The sequence below is a fragment of the Mytilus galloprovincialis genome, chromosome 9 (genome assembly GCF_965363235.1).
Source record: "Mytilus galloprovincialis chromosome 9, xbMytGall1.hap1.1, whole genome shotgun sequence".
NCBI lineage: Eukaryota > Metazoa > Mollusca > Bivalvia > Mytilida > Mytilidae > Mytilus > Mytilus galloprovincialis.
In genome coordinates, this window is record NC_134846.1 from 35,059,316 (window position 1) to 35,084,089 (window position 24,774).

Genomic DNA, 24,774 nt, shown 5'->3' on the forward strand with positions numbered 1-24,774 from the left:
AGATATAGAAATAGATAGGTAATATAATATATATAGTTTACTTTGATTGCGTGCCTCCATATGTCAATACCACAGCTGTTGTTTGGCAAGGATATGCAAAATTGATAGTCCTTTTTGCCATTTGTTTTGTCAAGTTTTTTTTTTCCAGAAAGAATCGTCTTTACGTATGTGTTATGTCTGACACATCTTGTCCATATAATTTTCAATTCTGAAACAATAATTCGTAGGTTTATTATTACATCAGTGTACATATGATAGAACAACTTGAATGTGATAAATATGTTAGTTTGTAGGATCTTTTAACATTTAAATAAAAAACATAGACTTATGATTATAATTCATCGTATTTCAAGGGTGACAATATGTTTCTATTAAATTTGATCGTTGTCAGTTAGGTTACACTGCCAGATTTCATTTGATATATTGGGTACGTGAAAATATACTTGGTCATTGTTTGTTTTTAAGTTGCTTTCAATTTGAAATGTTGAATAAGCGATCAAGTCAAAGTTTATTAATCATTTTGGATGGTCCTAAAAGCTTCTATGTCTTTAAAATACACAAAAACTTATAAATAGGCCAATTTAAGAGTCTATAATGTAATATCAAGTACAGATCTGTTTAACTGAGGAATAACAGACACGTGTTAAATAGACATCGCATTTCTTTGCACTTTAATCACATAAAATTTATGCATTACAGATATATTATAAAACAATGTAGCAAATATACGAATATGCTAATTGATAAGTAAAAAACTAAATTGAATAGCAATAGAAAGTAAAAAAAAAGTTACAGATAGAAAAACCTTTTTAGATCGATTGATTTTATAATATTATGAGTTAATTAATTAATTAACTATGTTAATATAGTCGATAAGATAAATTCGTTACATAGTGTGCTAGTGACCTATTACGGTATATAAGGGGTCAATTAATTCCATATGAAATTTATATGGAATTTACTGACCCCATATATACCGTATAACGTCACTAGCACACTATGTAACGAATTTATCTTATCGACTATATTAACATGTGAAATTAAGACTAGTGACCTATCCACATGAGCAAATCTTCAATGCTGTTAGCATTAAGAAACTACTAACATTGGTCCTACAAAAACAATAACATCTTGTCAGGTTTGAATGTGTTCTATGAATTTATTTTTCTTCGTGTGTTGAAACCTCTAAGATTTTTCTCAATACCGTTTTGTTTTTATAAAGGGACGTAACACTACTACTAACCATGTATGAAATAAGCCCCGCCTCCCTTCTTACTTATATAGAATATAAAGGGACGTAACACCACTACTTACCGTGTATGAAATAAGCTCCGTCTCCCTTCTTACCTAATATTGAATACAAAAGGATGTAACACCACTACTTACCGTGTATGAAATAAGCCCCGCCTCTTTACTAACCTAATATGCATTATACACGGTCTCCATGCGGACGTTTTTAACCAATCATATTCCTAGAAGTAGGACAACTTCCTTATATTTGAAATGACTTTAAAATATTACAGACCTTCACCCTCAAAGATTTATACTTCAGACTGCTATCATTTATCACCCCAAATTATGCATTTACAGTTCTATTGACCAATCTTACTATGTTTCCTTTAATGTGATGCATAAGAATGGAAATAACGGTATTGTGTTTTAAGCTTGGCATTCGTTAAACTTGTTTTTACTGTCGCAACTATCCAATTACTTTGCTCTGCTACGCGTCGCTAGGTGAACTGATTTTGCCGAAATCTTCTTATCATACGACGTTTCCTTATTTGAATGTCTAAGACTGCCTAAACATATCGCTTGTGATGTTAGACATCGACGTATTGTTTTGAAGTCGTGATGGAAACCGTCCAATCGAATAATTGTTTAATTTTGGTAGTTTCTTTTCGTAACTCTATTTGAGCAGTTTTGGTTGTTGATGGACATGTATCAGTGAACAACACGTACTTTTAATAACGTACACAATACAGAATTCTATGACTTCGTGTAGTGTTTGAATTGTTACAATCGGTGGTGAACTTCTTTCAAACAGATATCATTAATTAAAATACCACATGTTTTATAGTTTTTACGATTTACAAATATACTAAACGGATATTCAATCGCAAATATCAATGACAATACCATCATAGTAAAAATCGAAAAACGATCAAATGACAAACAAGAGTCTGCAAAATACAATGTAGAACAAAACGAAAGCAATCATTCATTGAGATGGGTCTCACATGCATCAGATTGAATAGCAGACATCTCCAGTTTAATTCAAAATTAGCCGAGCCTTTCACTGCAGAAGAATCACATTTTTTGATAAGTCATAGTCAGCATATCGGTATGTATTTTTTTAAGATTTCATCAACAAATAATGTATCCAATCTTTCATGAATGCCTGCACTATATATGCAATTGAGAATGGAAATGGGGAATGTGTCAAAGAGTTAACAACCTAACCAATGGACAGAAAACAGCAGAATGCCACCAATTGGTCTTCAACACAGCGAGAAAATCTTGCAACTGCGGGCGGACTTCAGCTGACCCCAAGAATGGAAATGGGGAATGTGTCAAAGAGACAATAACCTGACAGATGGGAAGAAAACAGCAAAAGTTCACCAAGGGTCTTCCGCTAAGCGAGTAAATCCTGCACCCGGAGGCGGGCTTCAGCTGGCTCCGAGAATTGAAATGGGAAATGAGTCAAAGAGACAACAACCCGAACAATGGAAGAAAACAGCCAAAGGCCATCAATGGGTCTTCAAAATATGTATGAATGAACTTAAAAAATGATTATAATTAACATATGGGAGACAAGGCGTCTACACATTGGCGGTGTTGCCATAGATGCTTAAATAAAAGAAATACAGGTTTCAGACACGGTTGGAGAGTAAATAAAAAATCATTTCTACTGGTATTTTTATAGGTTTATTTTCTAGGAACCTTTCTTTTATATACTATTACATTACATATTATACTTTGTCACTTGGTACCATTCCCTAGGTGTTTTAATTTCTGATAGAAAGATATTGAGATATTTTGTTATTGATCACAGTCTTTTTAATGAAACCAACTTTTTAATGAAGGAAAATTCAGCTATAAAGATGAAAGAAAACACTTTGCTGTGTAAGCCCAGTACTTTAGGTCCATTGTTTCATTTCTTTGATTTATACTGTGTGAAGAGCAACGGTTCCAATAAAAAAAAATTCCCATTAAGCCAACAAGTTTTCTCAAACAAAGTGTTGTTTTTTTTAGGAAAGAGGCTCATATATGCGCCTATCTATTGATTCATATATATTGGAGGAACCAATTGATATTGTTTAAATGTATTTTCAGAGAATTTCAAAATATATCTTTGCAGGAGGAATTTTTTGGATTGGTATATCAGACGTAATCATTGAAGACAGATGGATATACACAACCGATCAAAAACCGATTACAGTTATTCATTTTCAATCAGGACAACATAATGGACATACTTCCCAAAACTGTGTGGCATTGGAGAGTTCTTACCATGGATATTGGAATGATTTGAACTGTCTTACCAATTATCCGTTTATTTGTGAGACATGTGCTGAGTAAGGTTCTTGATTGAATGATTTAAAAAAAGAAGTATAATAAAAAGCGTGGAGGTTTTTCTTTTCACACAGAAAAATAGGTTGAGACTTAATTATTTCTTTAGTATAAGACTAACTGATATACAATGCATGACCCGTAGAAATGGTGAATATCCGAAATTGTCAACCCGCTTCAAAAAGTTTCCCCCTTGAGAAATGTCAAAACGCTAATGCTAGAGACTTGTATCTTTATTCATATGAGACTTACTTAATTTAAAAGTAAAACGACTAGTGTCATTTATGGAGCAGGATCTGTTGAGTAGCACTTGAAATCCACCCATTTGTTTGTGGAGTTTGTGTTGCTCAATCGTTTGTTTTCGGTATTGTGTACACTGTTATCTTTTTGTCGTTTGGAATATCCCGCCTCTCTTCTTTTTATTCAAGTATGATCGGGCCTTTTTTGGTAACTATCTTCCGATTGATTTTAATTCTGCATTATAATCTTAAATTATTGATGATAAATAGCTCTACATCATTGATAAGCAAAGTCATTAATGTTTTTTTTAAATACCGTATTGTTAAAGAAACAAAAATGGGTTTCTGAAATATATATAACAAATAAATTCATTTAATGCGACACATAACTTCTGCATTTCCGTACTAAATTTTATTCATATAATCATATTTTCAACTCTATATAGAAAAGAAGATGTGGTATGATTGCCAATGAGACAACTCTCTCTCCACACGAGACCAAATGACACAAAATTAACAACTATATGTCACCGTACGGCGTGATACAATGAACAAAGTAAATACCGCATAGTATATATAGATTAGTATTTGAAATCAAACACACCAATTTGATGTGCTCCCACTGACAACACTGCTGCATTCTACCACTCACCTAGTTATCAAATAAATTGGCATACCTAAATGCAGATTATTTTTCTTTTGACAGGTCTTCACAGTCACAGATTGTTGGTTGAACACTGTTTTACGAAAAAGCAGTTATCTGATTAAAAATACCTTAGTTTGTACTTTCACATTATTTAATGGTTTTATATCCATTTCCTATCTTACGTTTAGTTAAAAAAAAAAAACACCCCACTATTTCAAGAGGTCCAAACACTGATAATCACACCATATTCAAAGCCGTGACAAATACATCCGGATATGACAAACAGTATGTTGCTTAATAGAATAAATGGTTAATAAGGTTATGGATGCAATCACTAGAGTCTGTGCAATAAAACTGTACCTGGTTACTTAAAAGATAAGACTACACATAAGAGAATACCTTACAAAGTCAGGAATATGACAGTTGTTATTCATTCGTTTGATATGTTTCAGCTTTTGATTTTGGCCTTTGATAAGGGAATTGGAGTTTTAAATTCTCCTCGAAGTTCAGTATTTTTGTGATTTTACTTTTTTTGTAATTCTTTTCCTTTCACTAAACCCATTGTATCCAATTTTATATCATAAATTAAGGTACTTACCTGACATATGTACTTAATGATTTCAATCTCGTTAGTATTAGACTCGACAGGAAGTTCAAAACGCGACGAAACCTGATGTTATGCTACATCCGGTTCACCACGAACTATCAGTTTTCTTTCTCGGCGACTTGAAATACAGCCGTGTTTATAAGGTACTCGTAATTCTGCCCTTTTGAGATGGCAGAGGTAATTGGAAAAGATATTTCTCCGTTAGAAGATACGTTGGAGGATTCCTCTCGTGACGGTGAAGGGCAGAAGCCATGTGCACAAACAACTTCGTCGGTAGTTTCGAAAAAGAGAAAGTCCAGGTCCAAGTATACGCAACTAGAAGAAAAATGGAACGCAAAATTTGGAAACCTTGATAGTAAGTTGGACAGTATGTTTGATTTTATTAAGGGACAGACATGTACCGCAAATGGGGACAAAAATACGTCTGAAAGTGGCAATACGCTGTCACAAAGCCAGTCCAGTTCTACTCCTAGTCTGACACAAAGACAGTCAGGTTCTCCTACAAGTCAGTCACAAAGACAGACACGTAGGTCTAGAGATTCTGATAGTGAATCAGCTGATGAACGTGATGATGTAATGTCATTACAACCAGGTCAAAACGAAGTTTTGGGTTCTAGCACAGAGTCTGACAATGAAGGCTCTAATGATGAACATTTGTCAAGCAAAGCAAAAAAATGTTTGTATGATATTTTTGGGGAGGATGCCATTGCCAAGAATACTGAGAAAAAATTGGAATTACCATGGACGATTCTCAAAAAGAGGTTCTTATGGGTCACTGGCGTGCGCTCAAACCTAATTTAGTATCAGCCTTTGCTGAAGAAACTAAAGAACTTTTTCCTGTTGATGAGGAAACAGAAGAGTTCATACAGGTACCAACTTTAGACGATTTCATTGGAAATTGTTTAGTTAAAAGACATGGCAGTAAAGCCTCTTTTTCTTAAGGAAAGGATTTACATTCACAGCCTTACAAAATGCTTGAAAGACTAACATACAGAGGGCAGCAGGCAAGTTGTACGGGTATTGTCATTTGCATGTACATGCAATAGAGTCTGGGTAATTTATTAGAATTATTAACAGATGAAACACCATACATTGACAAAGCAATTCAACAAGTAAGGGACATTTTTGCCATGTCCACGACAGAGTTGGATCAAGCTGGTAGAGTAGGTGCTTTTCACCATATTATTAGACGTTAAATATGTATGACAGATACATCCATGTTTCTCCTCCATGATTCGAGAGACATTTCAGACCTGCCCCTTACTGGAGAAGGTGTTTTTTGTGACAATTTAGTTTCTGCTTTACAATCGAAAAAAGACAAAGATAAAACTCTTGACGATTTGTTACCCGATATATTCCCAAAAGATAGGAAAAGAAAAACACCTTTGACAGATGATTCTAGTAAAGCTTAGAAGTCTAAAATAGAGAAGTCAGACCAGAACAAAGACAAGACTTCAGAGAATTTTCGTATCCCAAAAGTGTATTCCAACACAGGAAATAGAAGGTTCATTAAAAAGACAGATGATTGAAAATTCTCCAAACCAGACACTGGTTTCAAGAAGACTCCGGCTAGAGGAGGGAAGTCCTATAGAAAATGACAAGGTGAAAATAGTGTTGTTTCCGGAGATACCAGTAGGTGGTCGTCTTGTTCTTTTTTTTCCAAAATGGGAAGAAATTACAAACGACAATTGGGTTTTGGCTATGATTCAAAATGGTTACAAACTAGAATTTTTACAAAAACCTCCCTTTTTATGAGTCAAAAAGACATTTGTTAATGTCACAAATTTGGAACTTTTAAAACAAGAAGTAAAAAATTTATTAGAAAAAGATGCTGTAGAAATTGTGCAAAAAACACATATTCAGACAGGTTTCTACAGCACACTTTTCTTAGAAGAAAAGAAAAACGGGAAGTTACAAATTTACGACCACTGAACTAGTATCTCAAGAAACAACACTTCAAAATGGTCTAAAATCTAGTCAAGAAAGGAGACTGGGCTTGTTCTCTCTATTTACAAGATGCTTATTTACATGTACCAATCTTTCCAAAACATCGAAAATACCTAAGGTTTGCGATAGACGAAACAGTGTATCAGTTTAAAGTACTATGTTTCGGTCCAACAAGCTCACTTCGGGTATTTACAAAGATAGTCTCAGTGGTGGCAGCACACCTGAGAAAACAAGGGATAAGATTAGCAGTATACCTAGACGACTGGCTTATAGTCGATCAACAAAAATCCGTACTTGTAAAAAATCGAGATATAACAATCATTCTCCTTACTTCTCTAGGTTTTATAATAAAAACAGAAAAGTCAGATTTAATTCCAACACAAACAATAACACATATAGGAGGATTATTCAGACTAGATCTAGGACTAGTGTATCCAACTCCAGAGAGAATAAAAAATTTGAAAATAACAATAATTCAGTTAATGAAAGGTCAGATATCAGCAAGACATTATTTGAAAGTTCTGGGCTTAATAGCATCATGCCTAGAATTGATTCCCAACAGTCGTCTGTTCATGAGACCAATTCAAATGCACTTGTTACAAGTTTGGAGACCCTCCAAAATGAGTCTAGAATATCAAATCCCATGTACACAAGAGCTGAAAGCTCATCTAGCATGATGGTTGTGTCAAGCAAATACAATGAAAGGGTTGTCTCTATTTCAACAGTCAACAAGTTTAACAATCACAACAGATGTCTCAATGAAAGGTTGGGGGGGGGGGGGGGGGGCATAGCCAGAAATTAGTAGTGCTTTTGCTAATTAATATTCATAATATGTAAATGAGAATTGTACCACGTGATTATAGTTTGAACTAGACTGGCTTGATATCGGTAAAATCTTTAAAACACGGATATTATAAGTTGCCCGTCACAGAGTCCTTGTTTATAATCACTCTGATATTTCCGTTAAGTTGTCAGGCGGTCAAAATCAAAACAATGAACGCGAATTAAGTGAATTTTTCGTGTTCTCGTGAGTTGATACTTCTTAGAATACTGGCATTTTAACTTTACGTGGGAAATAGAGTTCAACGACTACACATACAAGGTTTGAACTTGCTTATTCTTTGGACATCCACGTTTCAAGTTTCACCCCGGCAACTTGTTTTTCTAATGACCTTGTTAGTAATTTTTCAACACGAAGTTTGCAAATTTGACGTTTCAGCCATTTTAGCCTGTATTTTACACTGCAATGATAAAAGCCTATCGCTTCGATTTTCAAAATAGCTCAGGAACCTTGATTTTTGCAACGACATACATTATGTTTCGTTTAAAAGGTGTATATTGTTGTGTTTATTTATTTTCTGCCCCGGCAACCGGTCTATCACTTAAATTAAAGTTAAAATAGACATTTTTTCAAAAATCCCTATCATTTCAATATAATTTCCGTGACCTGTATCCGATTTTATTAGTATAATATTCAAATGAGCAAAGTGGCGTTGATTTCTGGATATGGGGACATTTACGGACTCGAACAGTACAGGGTCTGTGGTCGACAAATCAATTGGAATTGCTCAATCACATAAACAATCTGGACTTGGAAGCAGTATTCCTAACAATCAAACATTTCCTCCCTATCTTAAAAAACAAACATGTACGAATTCGTTTAGACAATACAACAGTAGTACAGTACATAAATAAACAAAGGGGACAAAATCGATCCAGCTTTGCAGTCAGACGTGGGATATCTGGAAAATGGTTTTGAGAAACAAAATTGTAATCAAAGCAGCCCACATTGCGGGAGTAAAAAATATTCTAGCAGATCAACTGAACAGGATCAAAGTGAAACAAACAGAATATTCTCTGAACAAGGCAATATTAAACAAAATTCTTCTGGAATGGGGAGCACCAACAATAGACCTTTTTGCCTCGGCTCAGAATCGCAAGTGTCCAGTGTTCTGTGCTTGGGATCAAGATCCATCAGCACTGACACAGGATGCTCTATCAATCGGATGGGACAGGATGTTTGCTTATGCTTACCCACCTCTATCTTTAATTCCGAAAGTGTTGCAACACATGATAGATTATCAATGCGAAATGATTCTGATAGCTCCCTTTTGGCCAAAACAATGGTGGTATCCACAGTTAATACAGTTACTGATAGCACAACCACTGCTATTACTTCAATGGGAAAATCCATTAGAACAAGGTCAGGGAAGATTAAAATTATTTCATCCAAACCCAGAGATATTCAGCCTGACTGCATGGCGAATATCGACAAACAATTTGAAACAAAATGCTTTTCAGAAAACACTAGAAAATTATTGTCCGCGTCATGGAGAGCTGGTACACACAAAGACTACAAATGTAAATTTAGACAATTCAGTAGCTGGTGTGATCAACGGAAAATTGATCCATATGTTGCAACTTTACCTGCTTTTCCAGAGAGTAAATTACTAGATCATAAAAGAACTCTTTACATGTATCTGAAAAGAACAGATAAACTGAGACAAAATGGGGAAACACAAGAATTTAAATTGTTTTTATCAACTAACAAGCCTCACAAACCAGTAACAGCTCAAACAATATCACATTGGATAGTGAAAACTATCAAGATGGCTTACAAACAGAATAAAAAGCAAATAGACAAAGTAAGAGGTCATTCTACTAGGTCAGTTGGACCATCATGGGCACTTTTAAAGGAGCTAGTATGAAAAATGTGTTGGATAGTGCTGATTTGGCAAAATCCACAACTTTTACTAAGTTTTATTTAAAAGATGTTAATGTAAATTTTTTAAATTTGTAAGATGAAGAATAAGTTCTTCCTCGGCGAGTCGCTGAGGGAGTGTATATATGTTTTTCGTTATGTGGGAATGGTGGTGGATTTTAAAAGCACATAGATGACAGTTTGCCTGAGGTTTTAAAACACAGGTTTTTAACGGCCAATCTGTATAATCAGATGATTTTATACTTACCTGACACATGTTCTATCCACCCGTCTTCCCTAGGAAGCTTTTAAGTTTTCTTAACAGGGTCTTTCAAGTCGCCGTGAGAAAACTGATAGTTCGCGGTGAACCGGATGTAGCATAACATCAGGTTCCCGCGCGTTTTGAACTTCCGGTCGAGTCTAATACCAACGAGATTGAAATCCTTAAGTACATATGTCGGGTAAGTATAATTTATTCATAAAATTTAAATTTGAGTTCAAATTTTTGAATTTTATTAAATGCTAGATGATAAAATTAACGGTATCAATTTAATGTACATGTAGCAGCTTTGCATTTCGAAAATTTAAATCTCTTTAATTAAAATTTAAAAACAATTGAAAAAAAATGACATATTAGCAAATGGAAAAAGTATTCCACGTGTCTTTTTTTATTTCCCTCAATATCATTTAATGAATTTTCACCTCTCTATACAATGCCAATTAGATCAACAAAACACATTTATATTTATTTTTCAAAAACCAAACATAGATGGTAGATGCTAGATACATAATAGGTTACATACATCTGTGCAAAACAGAAAGACACGGGTTTATGGATTAATAGGTTACATACATCTGTGAAAAACAAAAAGACACGGGTTTATGGATTAATCGTTTTTCTTTTGAAGAAATATACTGAATAAACATAAAATATTTGCCAACTGGACTCAGAGCTTTCTATATGAAAACAGTCAAATCACAAAAATACTGAACACCGGGGAAAATTAAAAACGGAAAGTCCCCAAACAAATGCCCAAATCAAAAGATAAAAAATATCAAACGAATGATTTTTTTATTATTATTATTACATATGGTTATATGATCCTTTAATTGTAACACATCCATTATAAATATAACAGAGTCTCTAATACGATGTAGAAGAAAAGTGAATAAAAAACATTTATGCGAATGTCACTGTGCATAGCATGGATTGTACTCTTTAATACGCATCAACAGGAAAACATGACACCAAAATGTGAAAAGCCAAAGACTGATGGTTGTTTTACTATCTGTTGCCCGTACTTGGTGATTAGTATCATTTGGTCATTGAAGTTTTATGAGCAAAATTTTGAAAATTTACAACTTTTACTTTGTGAATTATGACTCCTCTTTAGGCTGTAAAAATGGATGGACACAATATGGAAGTAAGTGTTACTTCTTCAGTCATCAAGTCGAGTCATGGACGGATGCAATGGTAAGTAGAAATGCTGTTCTGACTTACTTTCTTTAGTCCCAGTTATTTCTTTGTTTAAAATTCCAAAACGTTTTTCAATACAGACTTTAAAAAAGTATATTTCTAAAATGGAGTGATATAAAACACAAAATTTCGTTATTACAGCACCTACTTAACATTTGACTAATATTATTGCTTTCGAATCTTTTCGTCTTTGCTATGTTTCTGTGATACAGACCGGTGCAAATCGAGATGTAAAGTCAAGGACGGATGTTATCTTATGGCACGAGAAATTTGCAATATATCTTTTCATTTTTTTGAATAATACACATGCTATACAATAAAATGGAAACTTGATGAACATATTTATTGGAAAAAAACCCAACTTCTTCAGTAATTTAAGTGAAAATTGTCAAACTGAATGCAAGCCATATTAAATATTTGTGACTTAATTGGTTGTCTCTTACAACCAAATACAATTTTTATTTAATGCAAATGAAGTTGTGAATTTCAAATATTTGACTACAATCAAGTGTATTTATAATATACATGGTTTTTGTCAAACATGACTTCCCTACTGTTGTTCAAAATAATTCAATCTGTCAAAAACTACCATACTGTCCATGTTTGAAAATGAAAAAAAGGGGCGTTTGAAACCATGTGTCTAATAGAAACAGACAACACCATGATAAATAGAAAAAGGGCGAGTTGACAGACATTAAATCGACCAAAAAAGTAAAATAGGAAAAATACAGAACGAAATCCCCTTTATCTAATGGCAAAATCAAACTCAAAGCTCAAACACATCATACGAACGGCTCAAATGGGACAAATTTACAATTACGTGTACCCGTGGCTTTTTTTTTATACAATATTCATTTAAGAATAATATAACGATCCCATAATGCTTCATAGAGAAGAGCTAAACTAATAGTTTTAGACAAATGGATATAAATAAGACAGGCCTCTACAATAACTTTTTTTCAACTTGTCCAGTAGGACAAGTACATACCAAAACTTACTTGTCCGAATGGAATTGTTACTTGTCCAAAAAAATAATAAAACTTTTTACATTTTTAGTTGATTAATTAAAGGAACAAAATGAATTAAAAATAATAGAACAGAATTTGATGTTTATCTTTTGAAATAATTTTTAAAAATATGAGTAGATCTGAATCTAGTCATGTCACAAGACTTAGATTTAGTCATCTCATCAGACTATGCACATGAGGCACCATCTGATAGGCCTGTCATTGTTCACTTATTGGATTTGTGGCCTGTTTTGTTTTTTTTAAGTTGAAAAAAGTTTATTCAAATGCAATCAATAAAAAAAGAAGATAAGGTATGATTGCCAATGTGACAACTATCTGCAAGAGACCAAATGACACAGAAAATAACTATTGCAAGTATTGTTTTTTTTCTACTTATGATCAAATATGATTTTGTTAATTTTATGGTAAATAATTTCTTCATTTGTATTTAAAAAATATTTAAAAAAAATAAATTACTGGTATGGTATTTATTAGGAACAGAATAAGGTAGAACAGGGAGGTACTGATTTGTCTTCGTCTGGAAATTCTCCTGCGTTGCCAAACTGTCTGTTAATTACGTTTACTTAAAATGTCTCTTACGGTGCCAAACTGTCTATTAAACTTAGAGCTGCATCTGGTGACGAACTGTTTTGAAAAGTTACCTTATCTATGAAGCGCATCACTGATTCTAATCAATAAGACTGGTTTCCGAGATTAGTATACCTTTTACCTGTCAAAACTGAGTACCTGACAAGGAACCAGTTAAAAATGATCGATAGCAAGTAAACATGTTGAATGAGTCATGTTGAAGAAAACAGTTTTGCATTTGAATAAACAGAATACAGAAGCATGTCAAACTAATACTTGTTTTCTTGTTTGTTGTTTATAACTTCTTTATTCATCAAAGTTGATTTAAATTTATTTTCTGCAGAATATATTTACTTGTCCCATCGGACAAGCTTGATATAGCTTTTACTTGTCCGACCTTTTTTTCCTCTTGTACAGGACAATCGGACAAGCGTTATTGTAGAGGCCTGTTAAGAAGATGTTTGTATTCTATTTCACTAAACCCATTGCATCCAATTTGATTAAAAGCTAGACGATAACATTAACAGTATCAATTTAATGCAGCAGATTTGCATTTCGGAAATTTAAATCTCATCAGGGATAACCGAGAAAACATATTTGAACGTCTAAAACATAATACACACGTTCAAGAGCTAACAAAACAAAAAAAAAAAGGACAAAAAGTTAATCAAATTGCGTAAAAGGAATCATAGATATGCATGAGGGAAAGCATCCTTAAATTCAAAATATTACAGAAAGATTAAAACTTCCGACTGCTATTGTTTATCACCCACAATGCATTAAACATTTCTTTTGGCCATTTTTCCTATTTTTCTTTTAATATGCTGAATAAGAATGGAAATAACTGTTTTTACTGTTGTAAACATCTATTTACCTTGCTCCGCTACGCGTCGCTAGGTAAACTCATTTTGCCCTAAACTGCTAATTATACGACTTTTCTTTTATCTAAATGTCTAAGACTGCCAAAACATATCGCTTGTGAGTTCAGACATAGACGTATTGTTTCGAAGTCATGATGGAGACCTTCAAAACGAATAATTGATTGATTTTGGCAGTTCTTCCTCATAACTCTTTTTTGAGAAGTTTTGGTTTTTGATGGATATGTATCAGTCAGCAACACGTACTTTTAATAAAGTACACAATCCAGAATTCCATGACTTCATGTTTTGGTTGCATTGTTACATTTGGGGGTGAATTTTCTTTCAAACAGGTATCAGTAATGAATATACCACATGTTTTATAGTTTTTACGATCTACAAATGCCTTTTGTGTTTCCAAAAATTCTTGTTATGATACACAAGTTGAAAATAAGACCATTATTTCTACCAATTTTATATTTAAATGAAGAGTAGAATACATTAAAGAATTACAGGGGAGACGAACGGAATATTTAAATTCATAAGCTTTTCGACAAACCGAAAAAATCATGACAAAAAAAGTAAAACGATAAACTACAGTCGACAAAACGTTGAAGACTAAAAACTGAGCAACCCAAGGGCAACAACAAATTGAGGTGGGTTTCAGATGCCCAGTTTAACTTTGTGTGTGAACATTCCATTGACAATTTTTGTAAATGGTTACAGAACTGCAACTGCTACTGGTAGTACACAATTTATCTTTAAAAAAAAACTTTTGACAACATATGTAAACATAACTCAGTGTTGTTTGTATATGATTAATTGTACTTGTCTGTGCTTTGTTATATACTCTTCAATATGAAGCTTATAAATTATAGCAGATCTGGCTCCACTTTCGTCATGTTCTTTGAATTACTTTAATAGCAGACTGGTTATTGGCTCTTATATTACTCCATTATATCACACATTCGTAAATCATTGATCTTGTAACATGTCTTACCCTTCAAATTGACCGAATGTGAAAATTTTAAATTGAAACACGTTCTTCATAACAAAAGATAGTTGATAACCTTTGACATCTTGGTAATATGAACACAAATCTGTAGACTGTTAGAGATTTCTAACTAGTATTAGTTTTCATACAAATGGGAATACAGGTTATTGATTTCGTGGTGTTTCTGTGTTGTGTTTTGTCTATAAGTTGTAAGTTAATATTCAATTAAGCTTCATCAAATGAGCAATGATATACATTTAAAAACAAATGAAAAAAATTGACATATTAGCAAATGGAAAAAGTGTGCCACGTGTCTTTTTTTATTTCTGGCCCCCAATATCATTAAATGAATTTTCACCTCTCTATACAATGCCATTTAGATCGACAAAACACATTTAAATTTATTTTTCAAAAACCAAACAAACACAATGTTGTTGCTAGATACATAATAGGTTATATTCATCTATGCAAAACAGAAAGACACGGGTCTATGGATTAAGAGGTAATATAAATCTATATAAAACAGAAAGACACGGGATTATGGATTAATCGTTTTTCTTTTAAATAAATGTAGTTCTTTCATATATTGAATAAACATAAAATGTTTGCCGACTGGACTTAACATGATCCAAGAAAATAAGTAAAAAATTGTATTTCGATGCCATTCAGAGCTTTCTATAGGAAAAAAGTCAAATCACAAAAATACTGAACTCCGAGGAAATTAAAAACGGAAAGTCCCTAATCAAATGTCAAAATCAAAAGATCAAAAATATCAAACGAATGATTTTTTTATTATCTATACTATTAAACGAGAAGACCTCATTTTGTGTGTCGCTTCTCTTCCTTCCACAATAAATCAATCATCATGCCTCTGTGTCCTATAGGTAACATGCATAGTCGCATTTGTAATCCATTCTTACGATTATTCAGATTGAGTTTTTTTGGGAGAAAAACGACAAAAAAGGAGTCCTGATATGATTCCGTCGTCAGACTGACTTTTAGTCATAGATAAGACTTCCGGTTTGAAACATACACAAATACAACTAATCGTATGATAGATAACAAAAATGAAAAATAAATAAGCCAATCAGAGCGTTCTCCATATCATGGGGTTTAGATCGCAAGGCCCACAACTATTATACCTCCTTATAGAGGACAATTATTTTTCGCGTTTATCTAAATGTAAACTACGATTATACCACTTTAATATAAAGAGACTCTCTGTATTCTGTCTACTGTTTTCTTTGAAATGTTTACTATTTAAGAGGTCAAGCCAGTTGCATATACAAAATGTATATTAAAATAAGAAAAACATGTGACACAAGTACAACCAATCGTATGATAGATAACAAAAATGAAAAATAAATAAGCCATTCAGAGCGTTCTCCATATCATGGTGTTTAGATCGCAAGAATCACAACTGTTTTACCTCCTTAGAGAGGACAATTATTTTTCGCGTTTATCTACATGTAAACTACGATTATACTACTTTAATATATAGAGACTCTGTATTCTGTCAGGGACTTTCTATGTTAGTATAGAAAGTCGCTGATTCTGTCTACTGTTTTTTTTTTAAATGTTCACTATTTAAGGGGTCATACCACTTGCATAAATAAGTAAAACATGCTAAACTTCATCTAAAACTACCTCGACCAAAAACTTTAACCTGAAGCGGGACAGACGGACGGACGACCGAACGAACGAACGCACGGTGAACAGACTAGAAAACATAATGCCCACAAAATGGGGCATACAAATTTATTGTTGAAAGGGAAAATTGTGATTTTGCAAAAATTAAAATAAGGTAGAGATTAGGAGAAGGCAGGACCTTTTTTGGGGGCGTCGGAATCGGGTGTTTTTAAGCTCCTGATTTTGGAATTGATCATTACGTGATCTGGGAATATATTTTTCGATTTCGGAATTTCTTTAAGTTCTGCATCTCATGATTTCATGTTTTAAGCCCGGGATTTCGGAATCAGGACCCCTCCGACCACCCCTCAAATTAGCCTAAGTCAGTCTTGGTCGTTTATACAAGATTCATATCCTACCATAGGCATGTTAATAAGGATCCCAAAAGAAAAAGCACTGATTGATTGTCCTAGAAGCATATTTAATTTTATAAGACGAATAATGGTATATTATGGATATATAAGCAGTTACATTTATTTCATGTTTGAAACGGTGCAAATTTTTAATTTGATTTGACTTTTACCAAAAGAAGCATTGTAGCAAAGGAGAAGAATAATTGTGGTCTGAGGCCCGAAACACGAAAAAATTGAATTTAACAGAAAGGAAACAAATATCAGACTTTGGAAAAAGGGAGAGAGCTTTTCATTTTTTTTTTCTTCGACAAAAAATCATCCTACAATAGTTCACAAGCTGTATATGCCCGCGATTTCGCGATTTCGCGGGTGTGTACTAGTTATTATTACATATGGTTACATGACTCTTTAATTGTCACACATCCATTATAAATATAACTGATTCTCTAATAGGATGTAGAAAAAAAGTTAATGCGAATGTTACTGTGCATAGCATGGATTGTACTCTTTAATACGCATCAACAGGAAAACCTGATACCAACATGTAGGAAAGTCAAAGACAGTTGGTTGTTTTATTATCTGTTGCCCGTACTTGGTGATTAGTTTCCCTTGGTCATTAAAGTTTTATGAGCCAGAGCAAAATTCAGAAAAATTTAAAACTTTTACTTTGTGCATTTTAACTCCTCTTTAGGCTGTAAAAATGGATGGACACAATATGGAAGTAAGTGTTACTTCTTCAGTCACCAAGTCGAGTCATGGACGGATGCAATGGTAAGTAATACTGTTCTGACCAAATTAATGCCCATGTTATTTGTGTGTTTATATTTCAAAAACTATAAAAATAAGAAGATGTGTAGATAAACTCATCATAGATACCAGGAATTAAATTTAATACATACGCCAGACGAGTGTTTCGTCTAAAAAAGACTCATCAGTGACGCTCGAATCAAAAATGTTATAAAAGGCCAACTAAAGTACGAAGTTGAAGAGAATTGAGGACCAAAAATTCCTAAAAGTTTTGCCAAATACAGCTAAGGTAATCTATTCCTGAGGTAGAAGAGCCTTAGTTTTTTCAAAATTTCAAAGTTTTGTTCACAGTTAATTTATAATTATGAACATATCAATGATAACTCAAGTCAACACAGAAGTGCTGACTACTGGGCTGGTGATACACTCGGGGAAATAAATCTCCACCAGCAGAGGCACCGACACAGTGGTTGCAAATAAACTCATCATAGTTGATTCTTGTCCTGTAGAAAAATATTTCCTTGCAGACAAATATGCTTTTCGTTATATTAGTGTTCTTAATATTGGTATGACTATTATATTTGATAATAATGAGTTAAAAAAAAACTGAATATCATATGTTTATATAAATATTCACAAGCATGGCTCTTCAACCTGTTGGTATCTGTATTTTCGCATTGCACAAGGTAATTGTTTTTTTCTGACTGTTAATGACGTCTTTACACTAAATTCATTTGATGTTGGAAGTGAACTGATTGATATTTTATTTATTGGTGCATGCATTTTTTATTTGTTACTATTTTTCATGTTGAATTAGCTACCAGTAACTAAAAGTACTCTCAGATCTGAACTTTTTTGTTGTGCGGATTTATATAGTTTGTTCTTATGTTATACTGTTAAACCACCGTCAGAGGTTAGGGTGAGTGTTTCGCACGAACAAAGTAGTTTTACTCTTTCACATCCTGTATGTTCCTTCCCAATTCAGAGCCTGCAGTTCAGTTCGTGTATTGCTGTATACCATATTTCTTTTGGTCCTTTGAATTGTACAGAAATCAGGCCATTAGTTTTCTCGTTTGAACTGTTTTACATATGTCATTTCGAGGCGTTGTCCACATGTCAATCACGTCATTTTATACGATTTTACCGAATATAACATGTATAACACCATAGCTACTCCATGACAACATAATGAATACAAATTTCTTATGATGTTCGAGGTCTTGAAGGGAAGCAGATGCAAACTTTAAAATATCGTAAAATATAAGGGAAGAAATATCCCTATAGTTGTTTTGCTCTATACATCAAAACAGATCACAGTTAATATAAATAGAATTGTATTAAGTATCTATCACTGAAATAAAGTCTTAAAGTTTATCACAAGACAACCTAAAATCATTAGAGACGAGTATCTTACCTCAAAATAAGCAGAAAAATATACGTCCAGTACGTGGCTCTAAGCTCTACATATGTTTAATTCTGTAGTAGACTCGGAATGTGCTTCAAGTAACAAAAAATTAAGTACATTCTAAAAGAAATGTATATCGATTTATTTCAGTCCGTTTGTCGTGTGTTTGATTCAAAACTAGCTGAACCGATGACTTCAACAGAATCACATTATTTGATAAGTCACAGTCAGCATGTGGGTATGTATTTTGTAAGACTACAATAAAAATATAATAAATCATATCGCTCATGCACGCCTGCACGATATATGTATGTAAGGGATTTGCTCATAAGATTAAACTAGTAATTACAAGAAGCTAGTATATATATATATAACATATAAATCTGAAGCCTTAAATTTTCTTAGTATCGTTATTTATTTTTCTATAGATTTCTCTGTTGAATGGCCTTGATCTTCGATGTGAGTCAAGGCTCCGTGTTGAAGGTCGTGACTTATAATTATTATTTTTGTTTTATACATTGTGACTTGAATGGAGAGTTGTCTCATTGGCACTCAAATAACACACATCTCCTTATATATAATTTGAATAAGTTTCTGATAAAAAGATATTGAAAATACATTTAATGATTACTATGGAAGCGTATTAGCGCCACACATCTTTTTTAAATTTTTCTTTCTATCTTTGCGTTATAACGCAAGTATATACGATATAACGCAAACCTTTGGCACTCATACCACATCTTCTAATATTATTCTGCTTATTATTAGTCAATGATATTTTCTAATTAGTTATAACGCAAAACTTTGCGAAATAATGCAAACCTTTGCGTCATATTTTGCGTTATAACAACACCTTTGCGAAATAAAGCAAACATTTGTTTTATCTTATTTCTTATCTAAGATTCAAAGGAAGCAGCAGTTATTAATGAAAGAGGCTGTATATATTAAAATTAATCACCCTTGTAGTCATTGCAAAATAAAATGCTTGACTAATTAGAAAATATCATTGACTAATAATAAGCAGAATAATATTAGAAGATGTGGTATGAGTGCCAATGAAAAAACTCTCCATCTAAGTCACTATTCGTAAAAGTAAACCATCATAGGCCAAAATACGGTCTTTAACACGGAGCAATTGCTCACACCAAACAGCAAACTATAAAGGCCCCCACAAACGATATCCATGTTACTACTAGAATATATATGACAAAGAAAATTGAGTAAATTGAGGTTATACAGAAGAAAAAAATCAAACCTGCTAATATAGCTATAACCGAATATAAATATACTTCCAAAGTAAGCTCTCGTTTGAGAACTGTGTAAAGTTGGTTAGGGTCAAACAGCTAAATTGTTTCTAGCTTTCTTAAGGATGTATTCTTCTGAAATTTTAGTCTCGTTCAGTCTCGTTGAAATTTCGTTCTGCAATAATTTAAAAAAAAAGTAATACAAGTGAAAAATATCAATGAATTTAAAAAAGGTTATAATCAAACTTAACTCTGTGAAAAAATTGGGTATTTCCAATGAGTAGTTTTTGAGTAATCAATTTCTCAAATTTTATTACCAATCAAGTCAGTCTTTTTAGCAAAAAGTTTGAGAAAATTGGTGAGGGATACAAAAAATGATTTTACCAGAAACATGTACATCCCATATCCCTTTTTTCTTTTCAAATTTCTTAGATACGTATTTTTTCAATCATTTATAACAAAGAAGTTGAAAAAATATGCAATTTGTACTTAAAACGGAGAAAAATCACAAATTTACAAATTTGACAACATGGTAAATTTGACACAAAAAAAGCATCAAAATATGAAAAAAGTTTCTTATATTAACACCTACCTATAGTTTTTTTTAATTCAGATTTATTCAGATTGGTCCCCGCCATCTTTGTTGAAAGTATGACAAAAAGTTTAATTGTGGAAATGTGATTTTTTTCATGATTTTAGCCCCAAAATAGGTAAAAATTGATGAAAAATGAAAAAATCATCAAAATTGGGTACTTTCAAAGGGTCGTAGCAAAAAACGAAGTGCACCACCATATGATTTTTTCTTCACCAATTATTTTTTTTACAGTCTCATAAACCCCACAAAACAGGTTTAGAAAAAAAGTTTAATTCTAGAAATTTTTGGCTCCTAAGAGGTTGCATCCTTAATGTAAGTATCTTCCATCCAACAACCAGTGCTCTGATATATGTATGATATGAAGAACGCTTTAGCCTTGTTACCGTACATTTGCATTTCAGTATCATTTTGCAACACCATCAGACAAAGTTGTCCGCAAATAATTTTAATTTAGGCGTTTTGTAATTTTCGTAAACATGTTAAAACTCACAAACCTTTTATGTCATTTCATATTCTAACAATTTTTGAGGGCCTTATGTGTCCACTAATCATTGTAATGCATTGTACTTAGTAAAGGCATGAATCAAGATGTGGTTCCATATAAAAGAAGATGACAGATATTTTAAAGAACATGTTCATATATAATTAGTCTAAATAAAAGCAAAACAATGTTGAATCTGCAAATTTACGGAAGCAAATTTGTGTTCTTCCCTCGCCGGTATTCAAACTCATGCCATTGGGATATCGAGAAAAATGTTACTTTTCCTCGGCAGTAGAATCAAGAGTTGTAACACAGTTCAGGATATATTAGGCATGAATATGGAATTGTCTGCAGATTAGCTAAATTATTTGTCGTAAAGGATCGTAAGATGCAGTCACAGAAATAATTATTTGTCTACGAGAGATCCATCCATATAAACATATATATACTTACTAAACTCAGTCATAATATTAAAACCCTTTCTTGAAAATATCAAAGTATTTTTTCTAACTTTGCAGGAGGAAACTTTTGGATTGGCATATCAGATATAATTGATGAAGACCGATGGGTATACTCTACCGGACAAATACCTATAAAAGTTAATCATTTTCAACCGGGACAACCTAATGAACATACCTCTTCAAATTGTGTGGCATTATGGGCTCATTACCATGGATACTGGGCAGATGAAGACTGTCTTTCAAGACGGCAGTTCATTTGTGAGACAACTAACGAGTAAGGTTATCTAAAAATAGGAAACCCCTCCTTAAATAATAGTAAAAAGGCAAACCCAAAAACTTCCAATTTATTTTTAAAAACACACATCAACTTTATTCACACCGAATTTGATGTTTTGCTCAGGCAAAAATGTTTACAATTATGATAGGAAACGGTCAATATCTAACATTGCTAACCCTACACACTTTGTGGTTGCACCTAAAACATTTGCATATTATGTTAACAATTTTCGGGATACAAAATGTTTCTTAAATGAACAAAAACTTCTTTTTTTTACTTAAACACCGGAATGAAATGTAGTAGTAACTCAAACGGGCATTCTCGAATGTAATCTTTTTTTTCTATTTGTAGATCTTCAGAGTCACAAGTTATTGGTTGATTGTTTGCTGATATACGTAAAGATACAGATAATTTAATAAAAAAAACTATGCTTGCATTAAACATTGGTTTTCTTATCTTCGCTAACAAAAAGAGGGTCGAAAGATACTAAAGGAACATTCAAACCCGTAGATCGAAAATAATCTGACAATGCCATGAAAACATAGGAAACTTAAAACTAAGCAACACGAAACCCACTCAAAACTGGGAGCGATTTTAGGTGCTCCGGAATGGTAACCAGATCCGGCTCCACATGTGACACCCGTCGTGTTGCTTATGTTATTACAAACCCAGTAAATAGTCTAATTCGGTAGGTCACATTCGTGAAAAGGGAACGGAATTGTAGTTACACGCGTCTGGCTTAATTGTAAAATTTTAGTCCTGGTATCTATGATGAGTTTTCTCTAATTTTTGTGCTATGTTCACATTTCCTGACCGGTGTGAGAAAATTATTTCTCCTCACTAGTGAAAAATCTGTTCTCGGCAAAAGATTGGGTGAAATTTAATTGTGACGTTAAATTTCCTTGTTTTCTTCACATAAAAAATAAACAACTTTTCTCAAATCTTTGAAAAGGAAGGATAAAAATCAGAAGAGAAACAGATTCAACCACTGTAACTCGTGTATTACGATATTTCTCCACTCTCAACAGTTAAATTTTAATCATTTAAAAAGCTCGACAAGGCTCGCGCTTTAACTATTAAAATCTAACTGTCTCGAGTGGAGGAATATCGTAATACACTTGTTGCAGTTGTAAAACCTATATATTTACGACATAAGGAACATATCAGATATCATCTTTGAAACGGACATTCCATAACATCTCGTGATGGCGTACGTAAAATTTACAAAGAGATGATTTAAACTTCACAATTGGAACTCTTCGTTTAATAGCTTCCTAGTAAGAGGAACCTCCTCTATCAAGGAAATCCCGGGAATATCGTGTCGATTTGGAGATATATGCTACGTCTGCAGGCGCTGCTGGAATGTCGCTACATAAAAAATGAAAGTTCACAATTGGGAAGCTGAAAGCATCTCTTTTGTCTTTTAAAAGCTTTGTTTTCAGCCGACCCTCAATGTCAATTTCAAGATGTAAGTCAAGATTAGAGACAGACTTAACGGTATTTGTAGTTTTCTGCCAAGGATGGAGACGAGCGTATCGGATCGTTACGCGAGAAAGGAAACGTAGATACTATTTCCGAATGGATTAAGACTGTAAGGTCGTTGATACAAATCAGAATTAAGAAACTGAATAGGTATATCAATACCCATCCTACGTCAATCTTTCAAGACCCTTATGTAGCAAAACACTTAATCTTTGACAAACATGTTGTTGTCTCCGCAGATAAAGACCCAAACAAAATCGGTTTTGTGTGTAAATCTCATTACATAACTACTTGACAAATGAATTAGGTATTGACAATTCACTTGGAAACTCAACATATACCCCTGCGATACTTACCAAGGAGGTTTCAATAGTTAATTTCTTGAAAATCTTGCGTCTTTATACTGGATACCTAAACATCAAAACAATAAATACAAACTAGAGGCTCTCAAGAGCCTGTGTCGCTCACATTGGTCTACAGGCCCGTAGCCAGGAATTTCCAGGGGGGGGGGGGGGGGGGTTCGTTGGACTCTTGAACTCAACTTTAACAGTCACAATTTGAACAAAACGTTGACTTTAACAGTCACAATTTGATTTCAAGGGGGGGGGGGTTCATCCGAACCCCCCGAACCCCCTGGCTACGGGTATGGTCTATGTGCATATTAACAATAAACACAGATAAATTCATGACAAAATTGAGTGTTGGTGATGGTGATGTGTTTGTAGATCTTTCTTTACTGAATATTCTTGTTGCTACAATTATCTCTATCGATAATGAACTTGGCCCAGTAATTACAGTGGAAAATATTTTCTAAAAAATTTACAAAAATTAACAAAAATTTATGAAAATTGTCAACAATTGACTATAAAGAGCAATAACTCCTTAAGGGGTCAATTGACAATTTTGGTCTTGTTGACTTATTTGTAGATCTTATTTTGCTGAACATTATTGCTGTTTACAGTTTATATCTATCTATAATAATATTCAAGATAATAAACAAAATCTGCAAATTTCCTTAAAATTACTAATTCGGGGGCAGCAACCCAACAACAGGTTGTCTGATTTGTCTGAAAATTTCAGGGTAGATAGATCTTGACCTGATAATCAATTTTATCCCTGTCAGATTTGCTCTAAATGCTTTGGTTTTTGAGTTATAAGCCAAAAACTGCATTTTACCCCTATGTTCTATTTTTAGCCATGGCAGCCATCTTGGTTGGTTGGCGGGGTCACGCCACACATTTTTTAAACTAGATACCCCAATGATGATTGTTGCCAAGTTTGGTTAAATTTGGCCCAGTAGTTTCAGAGGAGAAGATTTTTGTAAAAGTTAACGACGACGGACGACGACGACGGACGCCGGACGCCAAGTGATGGGAAAAGCTCACTTGGCCCTTTGGGAAAGGTGAG

General features: G+C 33.4%; 1 protein-coding gene across 1 annotated transcript; it reads left to right on the plus strand.

Moving 5' to 3' along the window:
• Positions 1–14,704: 14,704 nt before the first annotated feature.
• On the plus strand, positions 14,705–22,326 carry LOC143044889 (perlucin-like protein). Its single transcript, XM_076217115.1, has 5 exons — positions 14,705–14,842; positions 17,367–17,446; positions 18,978–19,065; positions 21,666–21,882; positions 22,237–22,326. The coding sequence occupies exons 1-5, from the start codon at positions 14,785–14,787 to the stop codon at positions 22,262–22,264; spliced, it is 471 nt and encodes a 156-aa protein (XP_076073230.1). The 5' UTR covers positions 14,705–14,784; the 3' UTR covers positions 22,265–22,326.
• Positions 22,327–24,774: the final 2,448 nt, after the last annotated feature.

Bases quoted from the DNA above. Each gene is read 5' to 3' on its own strand.
- LOC143044889 (XM_076217115.1), top strand. From the start codon at position 14,785: ATGGGAATACAGGTTATTGATTTCGTGGTGTTTCTGTGTTGTGTTTTG. The intron at 14,843-17,366 runs GTAAGTTAATAT...ACTCCTCTTTAG, and splicing joins TTGTGTTTTGTCTATAAGTT to GCTGTAAAAATGGATGGACA. The intron at 17,447-18,977 runs GTAAGTAATACT...GATTTATTTCAG, and splicing joins AGTCATGGACGGATGCAATG to TCCGTTTGTCGTGTGTTTGA.